Here is a 20,601-nt window from a genome sequence, read left to right on the forward strand (position 1 = left end):
GTCAAATGATAGTTTTCACTATAATAAATACTCGCCCAAGTCAAACATGGATGGTGGATTGAACTCCGTTAGAAGAAACTGGCTACGCTAAGAAAATCGCTTTCCGAGTGAGTGAGTGGTTGGGCAAAGCGTCAGTGTAGCGTACAGAACGCTTCTACTGGTCTACTACAGGATATTGACCAGATTAAGATCAGGCGAACGCTGACTACAAAAAATTACCGAAAGTGCTCTGCACACGATTGACTGCTGGACGATGTGTGCCCGACGGGAGCAGGAGCCACACAGATTAAAAACCCCAGCTAATCCTACGGTCTACCTGACTTGTCGTCTGTGGGTCGTGCGTCCATCCGTCGTGTGTATAGCAGTGCTCAAAAATTACTGCTCCTGCTGGTCTACTACGCTACGCTACACGCACACACAGACGAAGAGAAGCTCTGCTGCGTTAGCTCGGATCGGAGGTCAGAGTCAATCGAGCCATGGCCGAGCTAGCTCCACTCTCCATGCTCTTCCTTGCCCTGCTCGTCGTCGTCCCCGTGCTCTACCTCATCCGGTCGTCCCGCCGGCATGAGGAGGGAAGCAGCCGGCCGCGGCCCCCGCCGTCGCCGTGGGCGCTGCCGGTCATCGGCCACCTCCACCACGTCGCCGGCGCGCTCCCGCACCGCGCGATGCTGGGCCTGTCGCGCCGCCACGGCCCGCTCATGCTGCTCCGCCTCTGCGAGCTCCGCGTCGTCGTCGCCTCCTCGGCCGACGCCGCGCGGGAGATCATGAAGACCCAGGACCTGGCGTTCGCGTCGCGGCCCATGACCCCGACGGGGACGGCCCTCCTCGGCGACAGCCCGGGCATCGTGTTCGCGCCCTACGGCGACGCGTGGCGGCAGCTCCGCAAGATCTGCGCCCTCGAGCTCTTCACCTCCCGCCGCGTCAGGTCCTTCCGGCCCGTGCGCGAGGAGGAGGTCGCGCGGCTGCTCCGGTCGGTGGCGGTGGCGCCGTCTCCGTCTCCGTCGTCGGCGGTGAACCTGAGCGAGCGGATCAGCGCGTACGTCGCGGACTCGTCGGTGCGCGCCGTCATCGGCAGCCGGTTCAAGGACCGCGGCGCGTTCCTCCGGATGCTGGAGCGGAGGATGAAGCTCGCGCCGGCGCAGTCCCTGCCGGACCTCTTCCCGTCGTCGCGGCTCGCGATGCTCGTCAGCCGGATGCCGCGCGAGATGAAGCGGGAGCGCCGGGAGATGAGGGACTTCATCGACGCCATCATCCAGGAGCATCAAGAGAACAACCCGGCCGGCGCCGGCGCCGACGGCGACGACTTTCTCGACGTCCTCCTGAGGATCCAGGGAGAGGGGAAGCTCGATCCTCCCCTCACCACCGACGACATCAAGGCAGTCATCGTCGTAAGCTTCTCATCTCGTACTACAATGCAGGAGAATTTTTCAACACCGTACGTCGGCGACTAATTTCCTCTGCTTCAACTCGGACAGGACATCTTCATAGCGAGCAGCGAGACGTCGGCGACGGCGCTGCAGTGGGCCATGGCGGAGCTGATGAGGAACCCGAGGGTGATGCGCAAGGCGCAGGAGGAGGTCCGGCGAGCTCTCGACGGGCGCGACAGGATCACGGAGGAGAGCCTGGCGGGCCTGCGCTACCTGGACCTCGTCATCAAGGAGGTGCTCCGGCTGCACCCGCCGGCGCCGATGCTGCTCCCCCGCGAGTGCCGGGCCCCGTGCCGGGTCCTCGGCTTCGACGTGCCGGCGGGCGCCATGGTGCTCGTCAACGCGTGGGCGATCGGCAGGGACCCGGCGCACTGGGACTCGCCGGAGGAGTTCTCGCCGGAGAGGTTCGAGGGCGGCGGCGTCGACTTCAAGGGCACGGACTTCGAGTACATCCCGTTCGGCGCCGGGCGGCGGATGTGCCCCGGGATGGCGTTCGGGCTGGCCAACATGGAGCTCGCGCTCGCCAGCCTTCTCTACCACTTCGACTGGGAGCTGCCGGACGGGACGGTGCCCGGGGAGCTGGACATGGCCGAGCTGATGGGGCTCACCACGCGGCGGCGCTCCGACCTCCTGCTCGTCCCGGCGATCCGCGTGCCAGTGCCAAAGCAAAATTTGCAAGCGCCAAGCGAAAATTCTTTCGGCATGAAGCCTTAGGGTAGGGCGCGAAATTCACAACATGGGAGATTTATTGCTATTGCTTCAATTCCAGCAAAGAAAGAAAGAATAGAACAAAAGTGATATTTTACACGTATGGTACCAGTCTACCAGACCACAATCACATCACCAGAACTACTTCTGGACAACACCTATTCCACTCCATTCCATTACATTCCAAGTACGAATCAGATGCTCAGAGCTACTACATGGAAAAACAAACAAATTTATTCAGAACATTCCATGGCGCTCTCAAGATGATCGTGCTGTTCTGCTTCTGTACTTCTGTTATTTGGTATAATACGATCTTGAAATACCAGTGGACGATTAGACTGGTTTTCTCAGGTCTGACATATGCATGATACAACTATGCACTCTTGATTCTCTTCCGAGAAACAAAGAGATATCGCCGCAGGGCAAGCAGCGAGATCCAAGTGAACTTTGAAATCTTCTCTTTTATCATCAGCAGTAATGCGGAGCTCAGAACTGTCTTTAGTATCTGAGCATGTAACCCTTTGAAGAACCCTGGGATGCCTTCCTTGTTCCACATTGCATGCATGGCGCCCAACATTGTTTTGGGAGGCCTTGAATTGCCTGGCTTTTCAGATTCGTCCTCGTCGTCCTCATCGGGGTCTGCAGCCTGAATCATGACCTTGCACCTGTTTGAAAAATGGCATCATATAATTGCAGTGGCGGTTGAATTTATACTTTATAGGCAGCACTAACAAGCAGAAGCAAGTGGAGAAGTCCAGATAACAAGTGCTGGCAAAGTAAAGTTTCCATACCTGATTAATGGGTAAGTCAAGATTGTTGCAACACTTTTTGAGATGGCACCAAGGAGAAATGCCGAGAAAGCAGAAAGAGCAACCAGGGAAGAATCACCCGCTGATTCTGCGTTTTTACGCGTCTGCCTCAGAATTAGCTTCTGCTTAAGCTGGTCAAACACGGTGTACTGCAAAGGATTGCACATAAAACAGTTGTTATCTCGTGCACGAAAAAGGAAAAGAAAATAAAGCTTATAACGTTACAAGTTACACCCAAGAGCAGTACCGTTAAGGTTGTATTCAGATTAAGAATACACTGCTACTTTTCACTTTAAATATGGTAATGCAGACACTACATACTCAACAATATTGAAACATGTTTGAAGGCTCTACAGTTACTACAAAACATCGAGAATTTATTGACTGAATCAAGAAGGTGAAAATCGCGAGGCCAATGATCCACACCATTTTGCAGACCTAAATAATTCGGGAAAGTTAATTGGCGACTGGCCGCTGGGAGAGGGGTGGCAAGCGAACCCCTTTTGATGGCAGTTTTAGTTCTGAAGAGATCAAACAATGGCAGTTTAAAAATGAAAATTACCTTCTCTCACAGAAACTGTCATGTCACTCTGAAGAAACTGCCATCCCCTCAAACTAAAAATGCCATCAAAATCGTATGCAAATGCCACCCCCTCCTGGCGAGCTAAATTTATTGACTGAATCAAGAAGGTGAAAATCACGAGGCCAATGATTCACACCAGTTTGCAGGCCTAAATAATTTGGTATATGCACTTGCTCTAGTGGGAGACATGGACAACAACACGCATCCACAGATAAGTTCTGGAGTTGTTCCTTGTAGTTTGTTCTAGATATTATCCCAAGTTCTATAATGGAAGGTACGACTGTACGAGAGCTCCATTAAAGTTACAGATAACTGCAATGGTATTTACATGTACATCATAGTACAACCAGACAACATTCCAAGAATTTTGCCCTAGCTGAATGTTTTGTTTGTGATGGCTCCCATGTTTGTTCAAACAAAAATTGTTCAATTGGATTGAAGCATCTACATATCTCTTTACCAAAAATTACTCGAACAATGTAGTCAGAAAATGACATAGTTGGACAATGTAACTCAGAGGACCAACATTAAGTTCCACAAGATATGCCGTACAATAATGATGCAGAAGTTAGTACCTGAATAGAAGGATTGCATGTCAACAAGAGGGAAATGCCCAAGCCATCGAATGCCTCAAGCCAAGTACCTTCCGCGAGAGTTGCTCGCAGCCCTTTGGACTTTCCGAAAGCACTTGTTTGCATTCTAGAAGATGCCGTATCTAATGGCTGAAATGGTGAGAAAAACGAGTATAAGATCAGGCAGCTAAAACTGTTTTTCAAGAATCTATAGGACTAGCTACCTGTGTCACAACAACTGTGCAAGCACCAGCAGCGGCTGCAATCAACAAGTTGGCTTTTGTTCCAATGGACTTAGCTCCACTCTTCTCCAGGTAGAGTCTTTTGAAATAGCTATAGCCATAAAAGTAAACGAACTGCGAAATGAACGACTGGATATTCTTCGTCTTAAGGCCCTGATATAGGGACAAAAATTGCTTTTTCTTAATTGCTTCCCAAAAGACATCTGAAAGGTTCCTGAAAAGTCATGAGGCCAGTTAGTATGTACAATGAGTAACTAGAGAAGTTCAACGTATATGATGAAAAGGAATTTTATGCTAGAGATGTAACAGCATGCAGTGAAATCTCGTTCACCGAAAAACATAAAGGGGAGGACATACTACATGAGAAGATAAATCTTCATAAGCTCAAAAACCTTTTAAATCTTTTTAGAGCACACAAATGCAGCCAATCAAACATCTCAACTAGCCAAAATATTAAGGTCAACACATCTCTTTTACTAGTGTATGATATTGTATTGTTTACGCCACTTTTCAGTTACTAGGTCTAGGTGATCGGCAAGGAAACACCTTCACGGGTATGATCCTTTTATTTTGGCTAAACTACTTTCCTTTACAGCTTTACAAATTACAACAATGATCCATCTCACTATTTCTAGAGCTTGTAAGAAATCAACCTAGCCCTGTTGCTTGGAACTGAATCCCAAGCTCCTTCCTTATTTCACGACCTGAAGTAATCATGCATGCAGATTTGTACAATTTCTAGATTAAACGAACACCTTGTAAACCTTAAATGGATTAACAATCCATTAATGTGGTGATTACCAAAACTACAGTCCTAGCAACTTGTGCAAAGACCACAAGTGGGTAACTCTTTGCCCTTCACCATACGAAAAACTTGGGCCTAACGAGATACTGATTTACTGAATCCACGATCGGCTCATGTAGAAACCAACCCTTCCACATCTAACGCAGGATATTCCTAGCTGTCAGAACGATCCACGGAGTACCCCAATCATCGTCTGCAGAATCCAGTCCCCCAGATCCGAACTCGCACTCGACCGAGGACCCAAATTCCGGTCCTCGAGCCTGCGATCACCTTATATCCAGAATTCCAGACGGACAGCAGAGCGCAACGGAGTCAAGCCGGAGACGCAGGAGAAGGGGTAGAGAGGAGGGACTGACCTGTACTTGTGCGCGCCCTGGTCCGTCTGGACGTCGGCCTGGAACTTGGTCTTGCAGGTGTCGAGCGGGTAGAGCACGGTGGTGCTGACGAGCGCGCCGACGGCCCCCGACGCCGCCTCGGCCAGGCTGTCCCAGTCCACCCCGCCGCCGCCGTCCTCCCCCTCCATCGCGTAGCGGCCGGCGAGATCCCCCGAGCCCGACTCCGAGAGGAATCTCGGCCAGGCAAGGCAGGCTCTCCCTCTCCCTCCCTACTCGGCGCGCTCGGCTGGCTGCTGGTCTGTTGCTGGCTGGCTGGCTCGTCGCGGGGTCCAAGCAGCCTGTAAGTAGTAGTAATCGGCGGGCGTACCTTCCTTCCAGCGAGGAGGGGAGGGAAAGGGGGGCGGGGCGCGGGGTGTGTGTAGGCAGCAGGAGGAGGAGTAGGAGAAGAGGGGGACGTCACGGCAGAGGAGGGCCAGCGTGGCGGCTACCTGCGAGCCAGCCAGGCCACTACGAGTCACGTACGTACCCACGGCTGCACGGCAGGGCACGGCACGGCAGTCTGGTTTCGCCGTTTCGGGGTTTGACAATTTTGACTTGTGGATTAAATCATTTTACAAAATGAACCGTTTTCAATAAAATTTCACTCAGTTGATCTTTTTAAATGGCGTTTGACACGAAGGCGCCACACTACACCGTGCAACGATTGACCAGCATCGCACCTCGGACTGACTAAAAATTACTAGGTAAATGTGCAGCGCCTAGCCTCTAGCCGTTGTACTAGTGGTTGCTCCACTAATGCAACGCCTAGACGCTAGGCGCTGCACACTAACTTAGTAATTTTCGGATCATCCGGGTGCGATGATGGCTAGGCATGTCGGACGCTGCACGGTGTAGTGTGGCGCCTTTGTGTCGGACGCCACTTAAAAAGGTCAGCTGAGTGAATTTTTTTAGAAGCAGTTTATCTTATAAAATGATTTTATTCACATGTTAAAATTGTCAAATTTACCTTGATGCGCTGCGTGCGTATCTCGCTTCCGGTATCCGCGCAGTACGTTGGAACGAGCCGTTTGGGTTTTCCGTTTGGGTGGGTCCGTGGCCGTGGGGTGGGTGGGTGGTGGTGGCGCCATGGATCGATCGTGCGCGCGCGCGGGACGAGCCCTCCGTCGCGAGGGTCGCCGCTGGCGCTGGGTGTGGGTAGGTGGAGACGGCGAGGGCGACCGGAAGAGACCGGCCGGCGCGAGGGTCTACTCTGGCTCTGCTGCTGCTCCGTCCTCGGTCTTTGGTCAGTCCGCCATCTTCCACACTTGGACGCGGTGGCGCCAAGGTGCGGCTCGCTGGCTCGCCACGTGAACCTCGTGCCCGCCTCTGCGTCTTCGTTTTTGGATCAAATACTGCCCCAGGATACAATCTGGGGCAACAGAAAACCAGGCCCTTGCGAAAGTTCATCGCTCAAGTCTACTGAGTACTTCAGCTAACTTATTATACCCGCGGCAGAATTTGCGCTACGCCTTATTACCCACGACACATTCACTTCTTAGAACATCTTCATCATCCCCTTGTCTCCTCTACAAGAGGTCCTGCTGCCGGTAGATTTTTCTCATGCCCTTTCAACATATCGGCGAGTGAAGCACGGTCCATCTCCAGGTGTAGCTTCGTCATGTGAACCTCGTGCCCGTTTCTGCGTTGGACTGCTCTCTTCCTGCTGCCCGGCCATCGGATGTGTGCACAAGGGACGGGATTGAACCTGCTGCGATGTGCGCCCACTCCCCTTGGTATGTTTGCAACGCAACCCTGCAAATGCCCACAGTGCAAGTGCAAGTGCAACCAGGCCCGTTGGTCCTCAACTTTCTCCTCCTTTTTTTTCCTTTGCGGAAAGGCCCAAGGTCGTATATTAGATAAAACCGGCCCTTACCAAAAAAGAAAAACTTGCATCCAAGAACAAGAAACTACAAGGAAGTCTTTAAAGAAATAAGCACCGATTTTCTTCTGCCTCTGTCTCAGTAGAGCAATCTTGTTGAAACCCAGGAGCTTGACGAAACATCGGCTGGGAAGTCGCCGACGTAGACTAGAAGATGTCGATGGTCACGATCTACACAGACCGCAAACCCTGAGAAGCTAGCACCGAGTAGGGCCCGGAGATAATCCCAACTCCGTCCAAACAGGGGAGGGAGGCACAAAACTCACAAGTTCCCCGACGAAGCTCCATCTCGATGAGCTTCATCGGACGAAGAAGGAGACCAAACAAAAAATGTGCGACATCTTCCCCTTCGTGGGGGGGAGTCGATCATCTACACAAAAATGAAGAGAAAAGACAAGGCCCAAATTCTGGCCCTGGATGAAGCTTCACGTGTCCTCGGTCGATACCAAACAACATCACAGGAACGACAGTAGGATGATGAGGTCTTCCCACGAACACCTCACGCGTCCTCCCGTGAAAACCTCCGAGTCGGCCACGGCTTTGCACCCTCCGTCGTGAAAATTGGGTGCTAGCAACAAAAAATAACACATAAACCAAACATGGACCAAATTGTATTTTGAGCACAATGTTTTTGCCACCTAGGGCATCTCCAATTATGTACGTCAAATCACGCGTAAACGTACGGATTTGTGCAGTTCGCACACGGAGCCCTCCAACGTTCGCGGACCTATCAGGTCGTCTGAATTAACACAAATGACCTCACCGCTACTAGGTACGTCTGAATTAACACAAATCACCGGTGAACGGCGATGCATCCAACGATTTGTTCGTCGTGTAATGATGTAGGTGCGTTAGTAGCGGTGGCCTCAACTGGGTAGGCCCTTTTTCGGATTAATGGATGTAGCTAGCCATTAGACGTTGCCGAGCAACACGAGGCAGGGCGGCCTCGGCGGCATCAAAACACGCCAAGTCGGTGTGTACTAGGGACGCTGGTTGGAACATGTTTAGCGCGACAACGGTAGGGAGAGTCGCGGCACGCCGTCCAGCTCGAGCCCGGAGACGCGGAAAACCGTGGGCGCCTTCATTTCCATCGCCCCGGGAGGACGGCGCATGGCGTTGTGGATGCTGTCCGATGGCTAATATAGGACGAGTTCGTTGTGGATGCTCCCATACGACCATGGGTACTGCTACCACAATTATGGTCTGTAATGAGAGCTCGCATCTCTTTGTCATATGGTTGCTTTTTGTGGATTGGTGCTCACTCGGTCCGCCCCAGTTAGCATGGTTGTGTACTCGAAAATGCGGTCCAAGAGGAGATCGACTATGGTGCCAACTACAGATGTGATTAAGTGTTGGGGGAAAAGAGGACTTAAAAAAGAAAGAGTACTTAGAGATTGGTGAGAAAACACGTGGCACCTTTCTAAAAAGGGGTTCTCAAGAGATGGCAAAAGAGACCCGGTCTCATAGAATTATTTTTCAGAAGGGGTAGAGCACGCTGGTTGTTTCTTGTTGCAGCCGGTGTCTTCTTTTTTCGAATTTGTTAATTTTAATCTAGATGAGTCAGCAAAGTCTCGTCTAATTTGTACTTTCTTCGTAAATTAATATAAAAGCGTTTAGATTACTATTTTAGTGATCTATAAACGTTTTTATATTAGTTTACAGAGGGAATACACTATTTGATAATGAAATAAAATAATAAAAAAATCTTTTTTTCTTATTCTTTGTGTGTTTTTCTGTCTATATGTTGTTCATGTTTCTGGCCATCGACCTCTTCTCCAATCAATGAAATCTTAGCAGCTCTCCTGCTAAATTTTTCTTAAAAAAAAGGACAACAAAGCTGAGCTGGAAAAAATGTCCGCGGATCCGCGTGACCCAGCCGAGCCCTACGGCCCGACCCGCCGCCGGGAACGCGCATGCGCATCCGCCGCCCGTTCTCCGCTGACCGCGCCCACCTTCCCCGCCGGCCGAGTCAACCCACCCGCCCAGCACGAAACCATCCCAATTCTCCTCCATTTCCGCCCAAAATCCTCCGGCAACAGCAAGGCTCACCAGAATGCGGCCTCTCCTCAGCGCCGCCGCCGCCGCCGCCGTCCTCCTCCTCCTCCTCCCCCTCGCCGCCGGCCAGCGACTCCGCGGCTTCTCCTACCAGCTCGACTGCGGCGCCGCGAGCTCCTCCACCGACAGCCGCGGCCTCCGCTGGGACCCCGACGGCCCCTACGTCTCCGCCGGCTCCGCCCGCCCGCTCTCCGTCCAGGGCCTCCTCGACCCCGCCCTCGCCTCCCTCCGCGCCTTCCCGTACCGCACCAACGCCAAGTTCTGCTACGCGCTCCCCGTCGACCCCAACCGCCGCTACCTCCTCCGCCCCACCTTCTTCTACGGCCCCACCTCGACGGCCCCGCCCGTGTTCGACCTCATCGTGGACGGCACCTTCTGGACCGCCGTCGACACCGCCGATGACGTCCTGGCCGGCAGCGCCTCGCACTACGAGGCCGTGTTCCCGGCCAGGGGCAGGAACCTGACCTTCTGCCTCGGCGTCAACCCCGACTACACGAAATCCGGCCCGTTCATCAACGCGCTGCAGGTCATCCAGCTCCATGATTCGGTGTACAACGCCACGGATTTCACGGGCAGCGCCATGGGCCTCATTGCGCGCACCAAGTTTGGCTCGACTGGCGACGTCGAGAGGTGAGTGCCGACTTCTCTGGCCGTGATTTCAGTGCCCTTTTAGTGATGAAGTGCTAGTAGATGTTCTGTGATTTCCCATAATTTGAGTAGGTTTAGGAATTAGGACTGCAGAACTGACTCATTGTCGATATGGCTGAGAATGCTGTCGATCAGGCATATACCAGTTTTTATCACAAGATAGTACCAGTTGGGCCAGTTCTTTGTGAAGTGAATAGCTCTAGGTTTCAGCTGTTTCTGATCTGAGGTTTATTTTGTCATGTAAAGTAACTCTGGATGTGGTTCACAACATTTATTCGGTAGATGTAGGTTGATTTGGTAGTTCTCTTTCTTTAAAGCTCTTCTAATTTCTATCGTCATGTTGCGGCTGTTGCTTCTTTGACTCCTATAGCATGTTGAGCAACGAACATGATCCCCCAATATCAAAGAAGCAGAATTCATCATATCGAATCCCTAGTTCTTAAGCAAAAATACCAAAAGTTCCTGAACCTCTTTCTCATTACTTTTTCGAGGAAACATGTGCATGCACTAGTGATTAGAACTTTACAAGTTTATTCCAAGGAACAAATAAGTACTTGTTAAAAAGATGCTCACTAAATGAAGTACAAAAAGGAAAGAAGTGTGTCGGCCTATATCATATATGTTTTCCTTTTCTTCTGTTCTCCCATTTGTAGAGGACTACGAATTAGAAGCTTTATGTAGTTTTTTCTTGTGAGGAAGTTCTGTAGATCTCTGACTTCATTTTCTTCATTACATTCAAACTTAGGTACCCTGATGACAGTTTTGACCGCTATTGGCAGCCATTTCCAGACAGAAAACATGCAGTCAGTAGTACCCACAACGTTACCTCAGCCGATTTCTGGAATCTTCCTCCTCCTGACGTATTTAATACAGCTTTGGTAGCAGAACAAAATTCACCCTTGGTGTTGCAATGGCCTCCAATATCTCTTCAGAATGGCAGCTATTATGTTTCTCTTTATTTTGCTGATACATTGGCTAATAGTTCGAGGACCTTGGATGTGAATATTAATGATTACCAGTTTTACGAAGGGACAGTAACATCAGCTGGTCTTTCTGTCTTTGCAACTCAATGGATTCTCTCAGGCCTAACCAGAGTTATATTGACTTCTAAGTCTGTTCTTCCACCACTTATCAATGCTGGCGAAGTCTTTGGAATTTTTCCCATCGGAAGACTGACAATTACACGTGATGGTACATCATTAGCTGCATTTATTCCTTTATTATCAATTGTTTCCCCCTGAGTTGACAGTGCATGCAAAAAAGCAATGAAACATTTCCTGTTCAGCCTGATGCAATGCACATTATGTATGTAAATGTGTAATGATTCTGGTAGCATTGATTCAGTTATTTGTATGGTAGATTGTATGTTTATGTACTGTGTTAGCAACATGTCATCAAAATGTGCCTTGGTGAATTTGCGTATACATGACCATTCGACATCTCTCCCAATTTTAGCATCACCTCGAGTCATACTTGTATTCTTCAGGTATTTTATCAAGTGTACACATCGACTTTAGGTTGTAGTGATTGTCCTTTAAATATTGTTGTGGGCGTATTACATGATGTTCTTGCAATGCAGCAAGTTGCTCTAACTTGCGCCTGTCTCTTTTATGAAATTGACCTAGTATTTTCATTTCTTTACAGCGCTTGCTATGGAGAGTATGAAGAGAAGCCTCCAAAACATACCCGATGATTGGATTGGAGATCCATGTATGCCTCATGGATATGCTTGGACTGGAGTTACATGTGATGAAGGACAAAATATACGTGTCATTTCATTGTGAGTTTAACTCATGATCCTTCCATCTATACGATGCAATTCTTTTATCCTTTGCAAGTTTGCAGTAACAATTCTTTGTATTGGTCTACACCAGGAACTTTTCAAGTATGGGTATCTCCGGATCTCTGTCACCTGACATTGCAAATCTGACTGCTCTTACTGATATGTAAGTTCTATTTATAATCGATCAAGGTGAATGAAAATATAAGCTAGCAAAATGACACTATTACCATTGGCAGATCTTTTGCAAACAATAGCTTGTCTGGAACTATTCCTGATTTCATCAATCTGGGAAAACTCCAACGATTGTAAGCTAACCCTTCGGCCTTTGCAATTTAGTTCGAAAATTGTTTATACAATCATACTATTCATACGTTACTTCAAAAATTGGTTTGTCTTTACTTTTTAGGCACCTGAACGATAACAAGTTGAATGGAACAATAGCTCAGACGTTGGGGACAATTCAGCCTTTGCGTGAACTGTGAGTCTATTTGTGTCAATATTTTTTACTTATTGGTTATTGTTCCAGTTTCAGAATATTTGCCTACATTACTGCTCATGTCAGAGTATTCAAAGAACAGAAAGCATAAAACACGAAAAGCATAGCAACTATTTTAGAAACATTTGCCAGGCCCCCGGGTTGCCCTTTCAGGCAGCACGTAGATCGTAGGACTGACTGCAGCGTGGCTTCTTCCCGCTCGTCCATTGCCAATGGTGTTGGAGGAGGATGGTTACTATGCGCCGTTCAGATCTTTTCTGTGGTGTTCTGTTCCAGAGGTGCTTTGCTTGATTGGCGCAGTGGCTGTAGTGGTAAATGTGGCAGCTCTGGCGGTCATGGAGGCTCATATCTGGAAGCTGAAGCGGCTCCTTGGCCATAAGGGAAACTGATCCCTTATCCACAGTCTTTTGCCATAAGTGCAACACCTCAAACCTGGGGGATCTTATTTTATTCTCATTGCAAGTTCCCTAGATTGGTGTCGTTAATTCACGTGGGATGAAACTTCCTCTCAAATTCCCGCTCCTGATTCCCACCAAGCACCAAACGTGGGTTTGGGACTAATAATCAACTTCCCAAGCCTAATCCCCCAATAAACCCCCACCAGTAAATTCCCATCCCCTTTCCCCAAAATAGCCATACACGCTGAGAGAGTACTCAAGCCACAAACTTTTTTCCATGTCGATCTACAGTAGTTTATTTTCATTCTGAAGACATAACTATTCCTTGGCCAATATTCGGTATCTGCATGGTGTGTTTATTTCTGCTGTTGGCAATTTACCCATTGGGTATATTTGATTAACCCCTGAGTAGCCAATTGCAGCTCCTTTAGTGCATTTTGTGAGTTTTTGCAGTTGGCATTTTGTTAGAAAAAAATGACTGGTCGTTTGTAAATAGATTGTACTTGCATGGACTCCGAGCAATGTTTAACAAAAAAATATCCGCATGTAAATTTGTACTCCCTCGGTTCCAAAATAAGTGTTGTGGTTTTAGTTCAAATTTGAACTAAAAGTCTAAAACAAGGACAATTATTTTGGAACGTAGGGAGTAAGTTCTAAATTGTCAATATCTTAGAGATTCTTGCTTGTACCATCTTATTCCTTGGTGCATCACAAGTTTTGAATGTTCCTACAATCTACTCCCTCCGTTCCTAAATATAGGTCTTTGTAGAGATTTCAATAAGTGACTACATACGGAGCAAAATGAGTGAATCTACACTCTAAAATATGTCTATATACATCCGTTCATCCGTTCTTTGTAGTCCATTTGAAATCTCTAAAAAGACTTATATTTAGGAACGGAAGGAGTACTTATTTTCATTTCCAAATTAGCTGCACTTTATTTGCTTTTGCACAAGCCATAGCAAAGCACTTGCTTACTGTTTTTCTTCATGTATCCAGATTCTTGCAAGGCAATGATCTGGGTGGAGCAGTTCCACAGAACTTGCTGAACAAAACAGGGTTGACTAGCAAGTAAGTTTCATCTAAGGCTTTCCAGGAAATCTTGATTACTACTCCCTCCGTTCCAAATTACTCGTCGCAGAAATGGATGTATCTAGAACTAAAATACATCTAGATACATCCATACCTGCGACAAGTAATTCAAAACGGAGGGAGTAGAAATTTCCCATGTTCATTGGACACCTCGTAATTATATTTCATTTGATTGTAGATTTTGTCCGGGCAATCAGTTCACACAACCACAGTGCTGACAATCAAACACTTTGTTGAAGACAGTAGGATGGTGTGTTTATTCTTTTAGGGTGGCTAGAGCAAGATTTTGTAACCAGTCAAATGTGTGTACAGTAAAATGATTGGAACCCAGTGAAACGAGTTGGCGGAAGCAGGTGAAGATAAACAATCCTGATTGTACAGTGCCAATTCTGTAGTTTACATTGTCAGTGTGTAACGCGAGGAGAAAATGAAACACTGTTAAATTCTCTCAACGAGCCCTGAACTGAATCAGGTTCCTTGCATACACCTACCCTGCAAAATTTGGGCGCCCAGAGAGCAAAGCACAGCCAGCTTCAAGAGCGACTGGTGAAGAAATGATAAAACCGAAAAGCCAATCGTGTAACTTTATTTTCTTTGAGAAGAAACACCCACCGGCATTTCAAAAGTCAAGGAATACACTAAAGACCCTTTCCGCAAAAAAAAAAAGGAATGCACTAAAGACCCAAGCAAGAAATGAAAAATATACCATAGCCTACAAAGTCATTCAACTCCGTCTTTTTAGCCAGCCCATGAAGAACGCTCCCGAAGAAAATTTTGTCAGAAAGGTGTTGCAAAGATGGAACCAGAATCTCTAGCAACCACACACGCCACCATGGGCTATAGAAACGTCAACAGAAACTTATCGCAAGAGGCAGGACAAAGCACACGCTTGACCAACAAGTCGCTGAAGATCGATCTGTCCCAGAACCACCATGGGTAAGTTAGAAGAATACGAGGCTTGACAAAGAGAGGATGCACTCCTGTACGACAATGATGCTCGTCCAGATCCACGGAACCACTCTCAAAGTCTACCAACGATGTTGGAGCCAACACCATGGGGGCAGGGAGGAATTCCATCGTTATGATGTCTCTACGGATCAGGTCCCAGGAAGCCCAAAAATGATGCGAGTAACCGAACACACCCGGCCGCAGCACCAAACAGTATATTACTGCAAGTTGGAGCAACTCTTCAATACATACTACCAAACAAAACAGAAACTCCACAATGTGCTCAAAGCCCACCCGCCTGGAAATCTTCCATTTGTCCAGAGTTACTCAAAGACACACACTCGGCAGTTTTCAATGAGAAAACAATTTATTCGAGACGCAAAGACGACCTTAGATTAGATGCCCTTCTCCAGCATCGCGCGGACCCGGGTGGGGAGGCCGTACAGCCTGATGAAACCCTCAGCGTCAGCCTGGTCATAGATCTCCCCGTTCTCGAACGACGAGATGTCCTCCCTGTACAGGCTGTAGGGGCTCTTCCGGGACGCGACGGTCACCGACCCCTTGTACAGCTTCAGGGTCACCGACCCGGTCGTCGTCGTGGTGATGGTCTCCATGAAGGCGTCCATGGACAGCCGCAGCGGGTCAAACCAGCGCCCCGCGTAGACGAGCTCCGCGTACTTGAGGGCCAGCATGTCCTTCCACTGCATCGTCTCCCGGTCCAGTGTCAGGGACTCGAGCTCGCGGACCGCGGCCGCCATGATGGTGCCGCCGGGGGTCTCGTAGACGCCACGGGACTTCATCCCCACCAGGCGGTTCTCCACCATGTCGATGCGCCCGATGCCATGCTTTCCGCCGATTTCGTTGAGCTTGGCGAGGAGAGTTGCTGGCGAGAGATCTTTACCGTTGATAGAAGTAGGAACACCAGCAACTATACCAATCTCCAGATACCTGCATGAAGTTTAGTTTTTATACACAACAAGCTAACAGAGTATAAATATGTGTGTTATCGTGGAACAATGGAAACAACACTGTTCTGCAACCAAGCATGCAGTTAACCGATTGTTTTTGTACAGCCAATTATAATTATAATGTAACAAAAAGGCACAAACAAAGTGTTCTGTTCACAACAAAATTGGACTGACGGTAGTGTTACCAGTTCCAATGATTTCACGCATGATATTCAGCAAAAATTGTAGTTAAAAACAATACACGAACAAAGTGCTTACAACAGAAATGGACCGATAGTAATGTTCCTGATTCAAGTTATAGAAGATGATTTCATGAACCATAACATAAGTCCACCTAGAGATAGTTGATGGCCACAACAACGTGACCATTTCTATTCAGTATGACAGTGTCACTTTACATTAAAAGCTGCTGGGTAAATGGGTAAATGAAAACATGAAAAACTTAGCAATGTAAAAAACTTGGGAACTTCACAATGCTGAACAACTCAAGTTCATCATGCCACGATTCAACACGCCTAGTTTAGAATAATCGTGTCCAGAATCCAAATCATTTGGGTGGTTCTCTACGCAATTCAACTCTACGTGGGGGGATATGAAGTTATGAACCATTGCACAGATTTAGTAAAATAGGCCACATTGCAGCAAAGATGAACCATTGTACAGATTTAGTAAAAAGGGTACACTGCAGTAAATATAAAATAAAGAGCATAAAGAATACTTATTCAGGACAACAGGTGTGGCCTTATGGAAAGAAAAAGGATTGATCACATACTCAGGTTTTGAAGGTGCATTTTCTGGAGAAACAGACATCATATACATATCTTCTTTTGGCTCATTTGCTGGATCTTCCAAAATGTCACCCTGAAAATGTTGAGAATAACTCAGATCATCTGACAAGCATCACCCTTTTCAATCGAAGATTACTCGATGGCATCAATGTTACGCATCATGTACGAATTACTGTACGATATGTATCCTTCAAACCAAAAAAAAAAAAACAATACAGCTCCATAAACCCTAAGAGGCATCAACAAGACAATAGGTTATATATACCTCATGGCTAAGGTGCCACAAATTTCTATCTCGGCTGTATATTGATTTCTTTGAAACCGGAATTGGCACATTGTGTTTCTTTGCATACTCAATTGCATCTTCACGTCCTGTGATATCCCACTCCCTCCAGGGTGCCACCACTTTAAGTTCCGGATTTAAGGCATAAAATGTAAGCTCAAAGCGAACCTACAGAAAACGATAGCATCAGATGACTGCCCACATTAACATTTCCATGAACAGCAGTATGCCAGTATGTACCTGATCATTGCCCTTCCCAGTGCACCCATGAGCAACTGCATCTGCGCCAACTTCCTTGGCAACATCAACCATTGCCTGCAATAAAGATATATATTGCTTAGTAGTCCTCAAAGGAATATAAGGACATATAAAATTTGTGGTATATAGTTGCAAGTACTTCATTTGAATATTTCATCCATCCCACCAACTATTAGAATTACATATTTAAGTTAAGATCCTACAAAGCTTACAGCACAAGTGCAACTCTTACAGGCAAGACTTCCAGGGAACAAATAAAATAAAGTTTGAAGAAAAACAAACTTGCATTTATAAGCTCAATGAGAAATTAATCATGCTGTATGTAACAAATCTTAGACGGTACCAGGGTGGATGGCTAGCTATAAAAAGTGACAGCAACCTTATATAAATGATCTCAGAAGCATTTATTCTAGTACAAAAAAGTGCAGATTTTACAAAAAAAAAACACTCCAAAAGATACTGTAACTGAAGATCAACAACAGATTCATTTCAAATTTACTTGTAAGACAATTATGTTGCAGAAGTAATATGCACACAAATCACAAAATACAACTAGTTTATCAATTTCACCTTAGCAATAACAGGCCTAGCCATGGAAGTCCCAAGCAGATACTTTCTTTCGTAAACTGCACCAGCACGCAAGCAGGGGTATATATATTCACCAACAAATTCTTCTGTCAAGTCCTTCACAACAAGCTGGCTTGCACCGCTAGCTTTTGCCTTTTTCTCCAATCCTTCCAATTCAATGTCACCCTAAAAGGGTAAAATATGAGCTTAACTGATGGTTCACTGGAAGGAAGCTAGAAAAAAGGTCCAAACAATGCTAGTTCAGTTATGTACTGATAGAAAACAAAATACTCCGTAAAAAGGTATGATACAAAAACAACTCAAAGTTGTAAAATTTGGAACAGCATGAAGCCAGAGACAACAAACGAATAAATTATAGAATCTGTAACTCAAGGTAAAAAAAATATAACCATCAGAAGAGCAAAAACTAAGTAAAAATGTACAAAGAGGGACGGGAGAGAGAAAGTTGTGGCACTTATCAAGCAGGACATAGTTAGTAATTTAGCACAACATTGCAGATTAAAGGAAGACAGTAGAATCACTGAAGTTATGTTAACATACCTGACCAACATCAGCAGTGAAACAGACGACTTCACAGCCATAGTTCTCCCTTCAATAAAAAAAAAGAAACATAGTTTAGACAAACCAATTCATCCTTTAATTTGGTAAATTGCTTACTGAATTTAGAAACATTTGCAGTTGTACCTAAGCCATGGAACAATTACTGATGTATCCAAGCCACCGCTGTAAGCTAGAACAACTTTTTTCAGTTTGCCACGCAGTCCACCTTTCTTTTCATCACCACTAGTAGTTGCTGCATGCTCCTTTCCACTTGCCATCACGCAACTAACACCTGCAGATTTTCAACAACCATATGATGATATCATCATAACAGAAGCAAAATGATACCCCCTCCATAAAAAACACAAAAATAGGTCGGTCAAGTTTCCTATTGCAAATCTCCCTCTGGTCTAAAATGGCCAGCCCATGGAGAATAGGGCACTACTAGTACCAGCACCAGTTTTCATCAAAGGATGTGGAAACCCAGATTCAACAATACCAGAGGTCATTAGTAAACTATTTTAGTGAAAACAGGCTCCAGAGGCCTGAAAAATATGTTCCATTTCTTTCGACCATTTCACCGTAGGAGGCTAGTTTATCAAAATCTATTCCAGCAAGAAAGGAGGAACACCGTGTAACTTTTGCTTCGCAGATGAGATATTCGATACATGGCGAACTTTCAGACTTATATCCTAGCATGCGAAGCCGACCCAAATAGACTAAAAACCCGTAATCGAGCACAGAAGGATACTTCGATACATGGTACATTGCACGGAGGCGTAAACTTTTTGACGGGTAATTGCCGCAGGCCTTAGCTAACAGAACAAGAGATAAGACCAGTCTCCGCCAGCCGCGGCGAAATACCTCGGGCCGTCGTCGTCGAGGACCTCTCCATCGACACCCGGCCATGCTGTCGCCGGAGCCGAACGGAGGGCGGCGCAGGGGAGTCGTGCGGGTGCACGGCTGGGAGGGAGGGAGCGGCGGCGAGGCGGCGCATCGGGAGCGGCATGGGGGGCGGGCGGCTGGGTGGAAGTGGAAGGCTTGGGTCAGACGCGGCGGCTACAAGCGGGGTAGGTAGGGCACGAGGGAGACGAGCTGAGGTGGAAAAATAGACCCGCTCGGGCGAGTGGGACTGGACTGCCGGACTGGGGAACGCGACGTCGCGCACAGACGGGCCGACGGCCCATGCGGGACAGAAGGCGCGTATCCAGGAAGATCAGATTACGCTCAAAAAAAAACAGAAATATCAGATTGGCGAAATCACTTTTTTTTTGGATAACAGATTGGCCGAATCACAAGGACTTTCCCCTGACAACTAATGAAGAATGGAGGACATTCTGCGGGAGTGGTGGCGGCAGTTTCTAATGATTGTTATTTTATGGCGTGCGATTTTCCGCGTATCAATTTTGAGCATTGTAATAGGAAAGCAAATAAAGTTGCTCACAAACTTGCTAGATTAGCTAAATTTTCCGTGACTAGAGATTGTTTTGAGAAACCTATGAATGATATTGTAACTTTTCTTATTAACGATGTAACTGTTATTTCCAATGAATAAAGGCGATGTTTTGTTTCAAAAAAAATTAAGGAGTACCATTGCCACTTTTCACAACCTAGAAGTTTTCCCCTTTTCTAGATTTGTTTATTCAAAATGTTTTTATCTTTAAATCTGTGTGTCAAAACCACTGTCCGTTTTCACTGTTGGTTTCTCGCGTCGGCATTTTCAAAACTAGATCTCATGTTAATAGGAAGGAAACATGTGCCTCCACGAGAAGCAATCTCTCACGAAAAAACATGTTTTCTCTTTCTGAGGGGCATAGCTGTGCCTCTCGCGGAAGCAAACCTATGCCTCCATGAGAAGCAAATCTGTGCGCCTCTCGAAAAAAAAACACAACAGCGACTCTCGCTAAAGCAAATATGTGCCTACATGATAAGCAAATTTGTCTCTCTCGCAGAAGCAAAAAACGCGAGTTTTTTTCTTTCCGAGAGGCAAGTTGTGCCTCTCACGGAAGCAAATCTGTGCCTCCACGAGAAGCAAAATTGTGCCTTTCATGGGAGAAAAATAAATATTTTTCGCGCAATTGTTTCCCCTCCAAAACCTAGGAAAAGCCGGGCAAAAAACGAAAAGCCAAAAAACCATGAAAAATTCATCTAAAAATTGTAAACGTTTATAGAAAAAAAATCCTGAGGGAGCACCCAGAACGCAATACGTGGTAGCGGCTGACAACACGCCAAGTGATGCATCCTCAGCCAACCTTAGTCACTCTCTCAGATTGGTTATGAAGGTTGGTATGTCTGTATCTTTTGGATTTTGAGATCCAAATCTCATAAATTTTGCAAGTTCTAAGCAAAGTGCTCTC

The 20,601-nt window shown here is 47.0% G+C and overlaps 4 protein-coding genes across 4 annotated transcripts; 2 read left to right on the forward strand and 2 right to left on the reverse strand.

Annotated features, from left to right (window-relative positions):
• The first annotated feature begins 310 nt into the window (after positions 1-310).
• On the forward strand, positions 311-2,238 carry LOC125516684 (desmethyl-deoxy-podophyllotoxin synthase-like). Its single transcript, XM_048682036.1, has 2 exons — positions 311-1,388; positions 1,476-2,238. The coding sequence occupies exons 1-2, from the start codon at positions 477-479 to the stop codon at positions 2,139-2,141; spliced, it is 1,578 nt and encodes a 525-aa protein (XP_048537993.1). The 5' UTR covers positions 311-476; the 3' UTR covers positions 2,142-2,238.
• Positions 2,156-5,923, reverse strand: LOC125516694 (peroxisomal adenine nucleotide carrier 1-like). Its single transcript, XM_048682041.1, has 5 exons — positions 5,503-5,923; positions 4,324-4,555; positions 4,103-4,249; positions 2,927-3,093; positions 2,156-2,800 (listed from the first exon to the last, which is right to left on the reverse strand). The coding sequence occupies exons 1-5, from the start codon at positions 5,667-5,669 to the stop codon at positions 2,509-2,511; spliced, it is 1,005 nt and encodes a 334-aa protein (XP_048537998.1). The 5' UTR covers positions 5,670-5,923; the 3' UTR covers positions 2,156-2,508.
• A 3,323-nt stretch (positions 5,924-9,246) lies between these two features.
• LOC125516750 (putative leucine-rich repeat receptor-like serine/threonine-protein kinase At2g14440) lies at positions 9,247-14,323 on the forward strand. The gene is made up of 8 exons (XM_048682074.1): positions 9,247-10,084; positions 10,848-11,293; positions 11,747-11,882; positions 11,977-12,048; positions 12,122-12,190; positions 12,292-12,363; positions 13,779-13,850; positions 14,050-14,323. The coding sequence occupies exons 1-8, from the start codon at positions 9,453-9,455 to the stop codon at positions 14,087-14,089; spliced, it is 1,539 nt and encodes a 512-aa protein (XP_048538031.1). The 5' UTR covers positions 9,247-9,452; the 3' UTR covers positions 14,090-14,323.
• A 696-nt stretch (positions 14,324-15,019) lies between these two features.
• LOC125516758 (argininosuccinate synthase, chloroplastic-like) lies at positions 15,020-19,374 on the reverse strand. Its single transcript, XM_048682083.1, has 8 exons — positions 19,109-19,374; positions 18,389-18,536; positions 18,245-18,293; positions 17,687-17,869; positions 17,099-17,173; positions 16,841-17,026; positions 16,560-16,648; positions 15,020-15,767 (listed from the first exon to the last, which is right to left on the reverse strand). Exons 1-8 carry the CDS (start codon positions 19,251-19,253, stop codon positions 15,215-15,217), a joined length of 1,428 nt encoding a protein of 475 aa, XP_048538040.1. The 5' UTR covers positions 19,254-19,374; the 3' UTR covers positions 15,020-15,214.
• Between the last annotated feature and the right edge of the window lie 1,227 nt (positions 19,375-20,601).

This window comes from Triticum urartu, chromosome 1 (genome assembly GCF_003073215.2).
Source record: "Triticum urartu cultivar G1812 chromosome 1, Tu2.1, whole genome shotgun sequence".
Classification (NCBI taxonomy): Eukaryota; Viridiplantae; Streptophyta; class Magnoliopsida; order Poales; family Poaceae; genus Triticum; species Triticum urartu.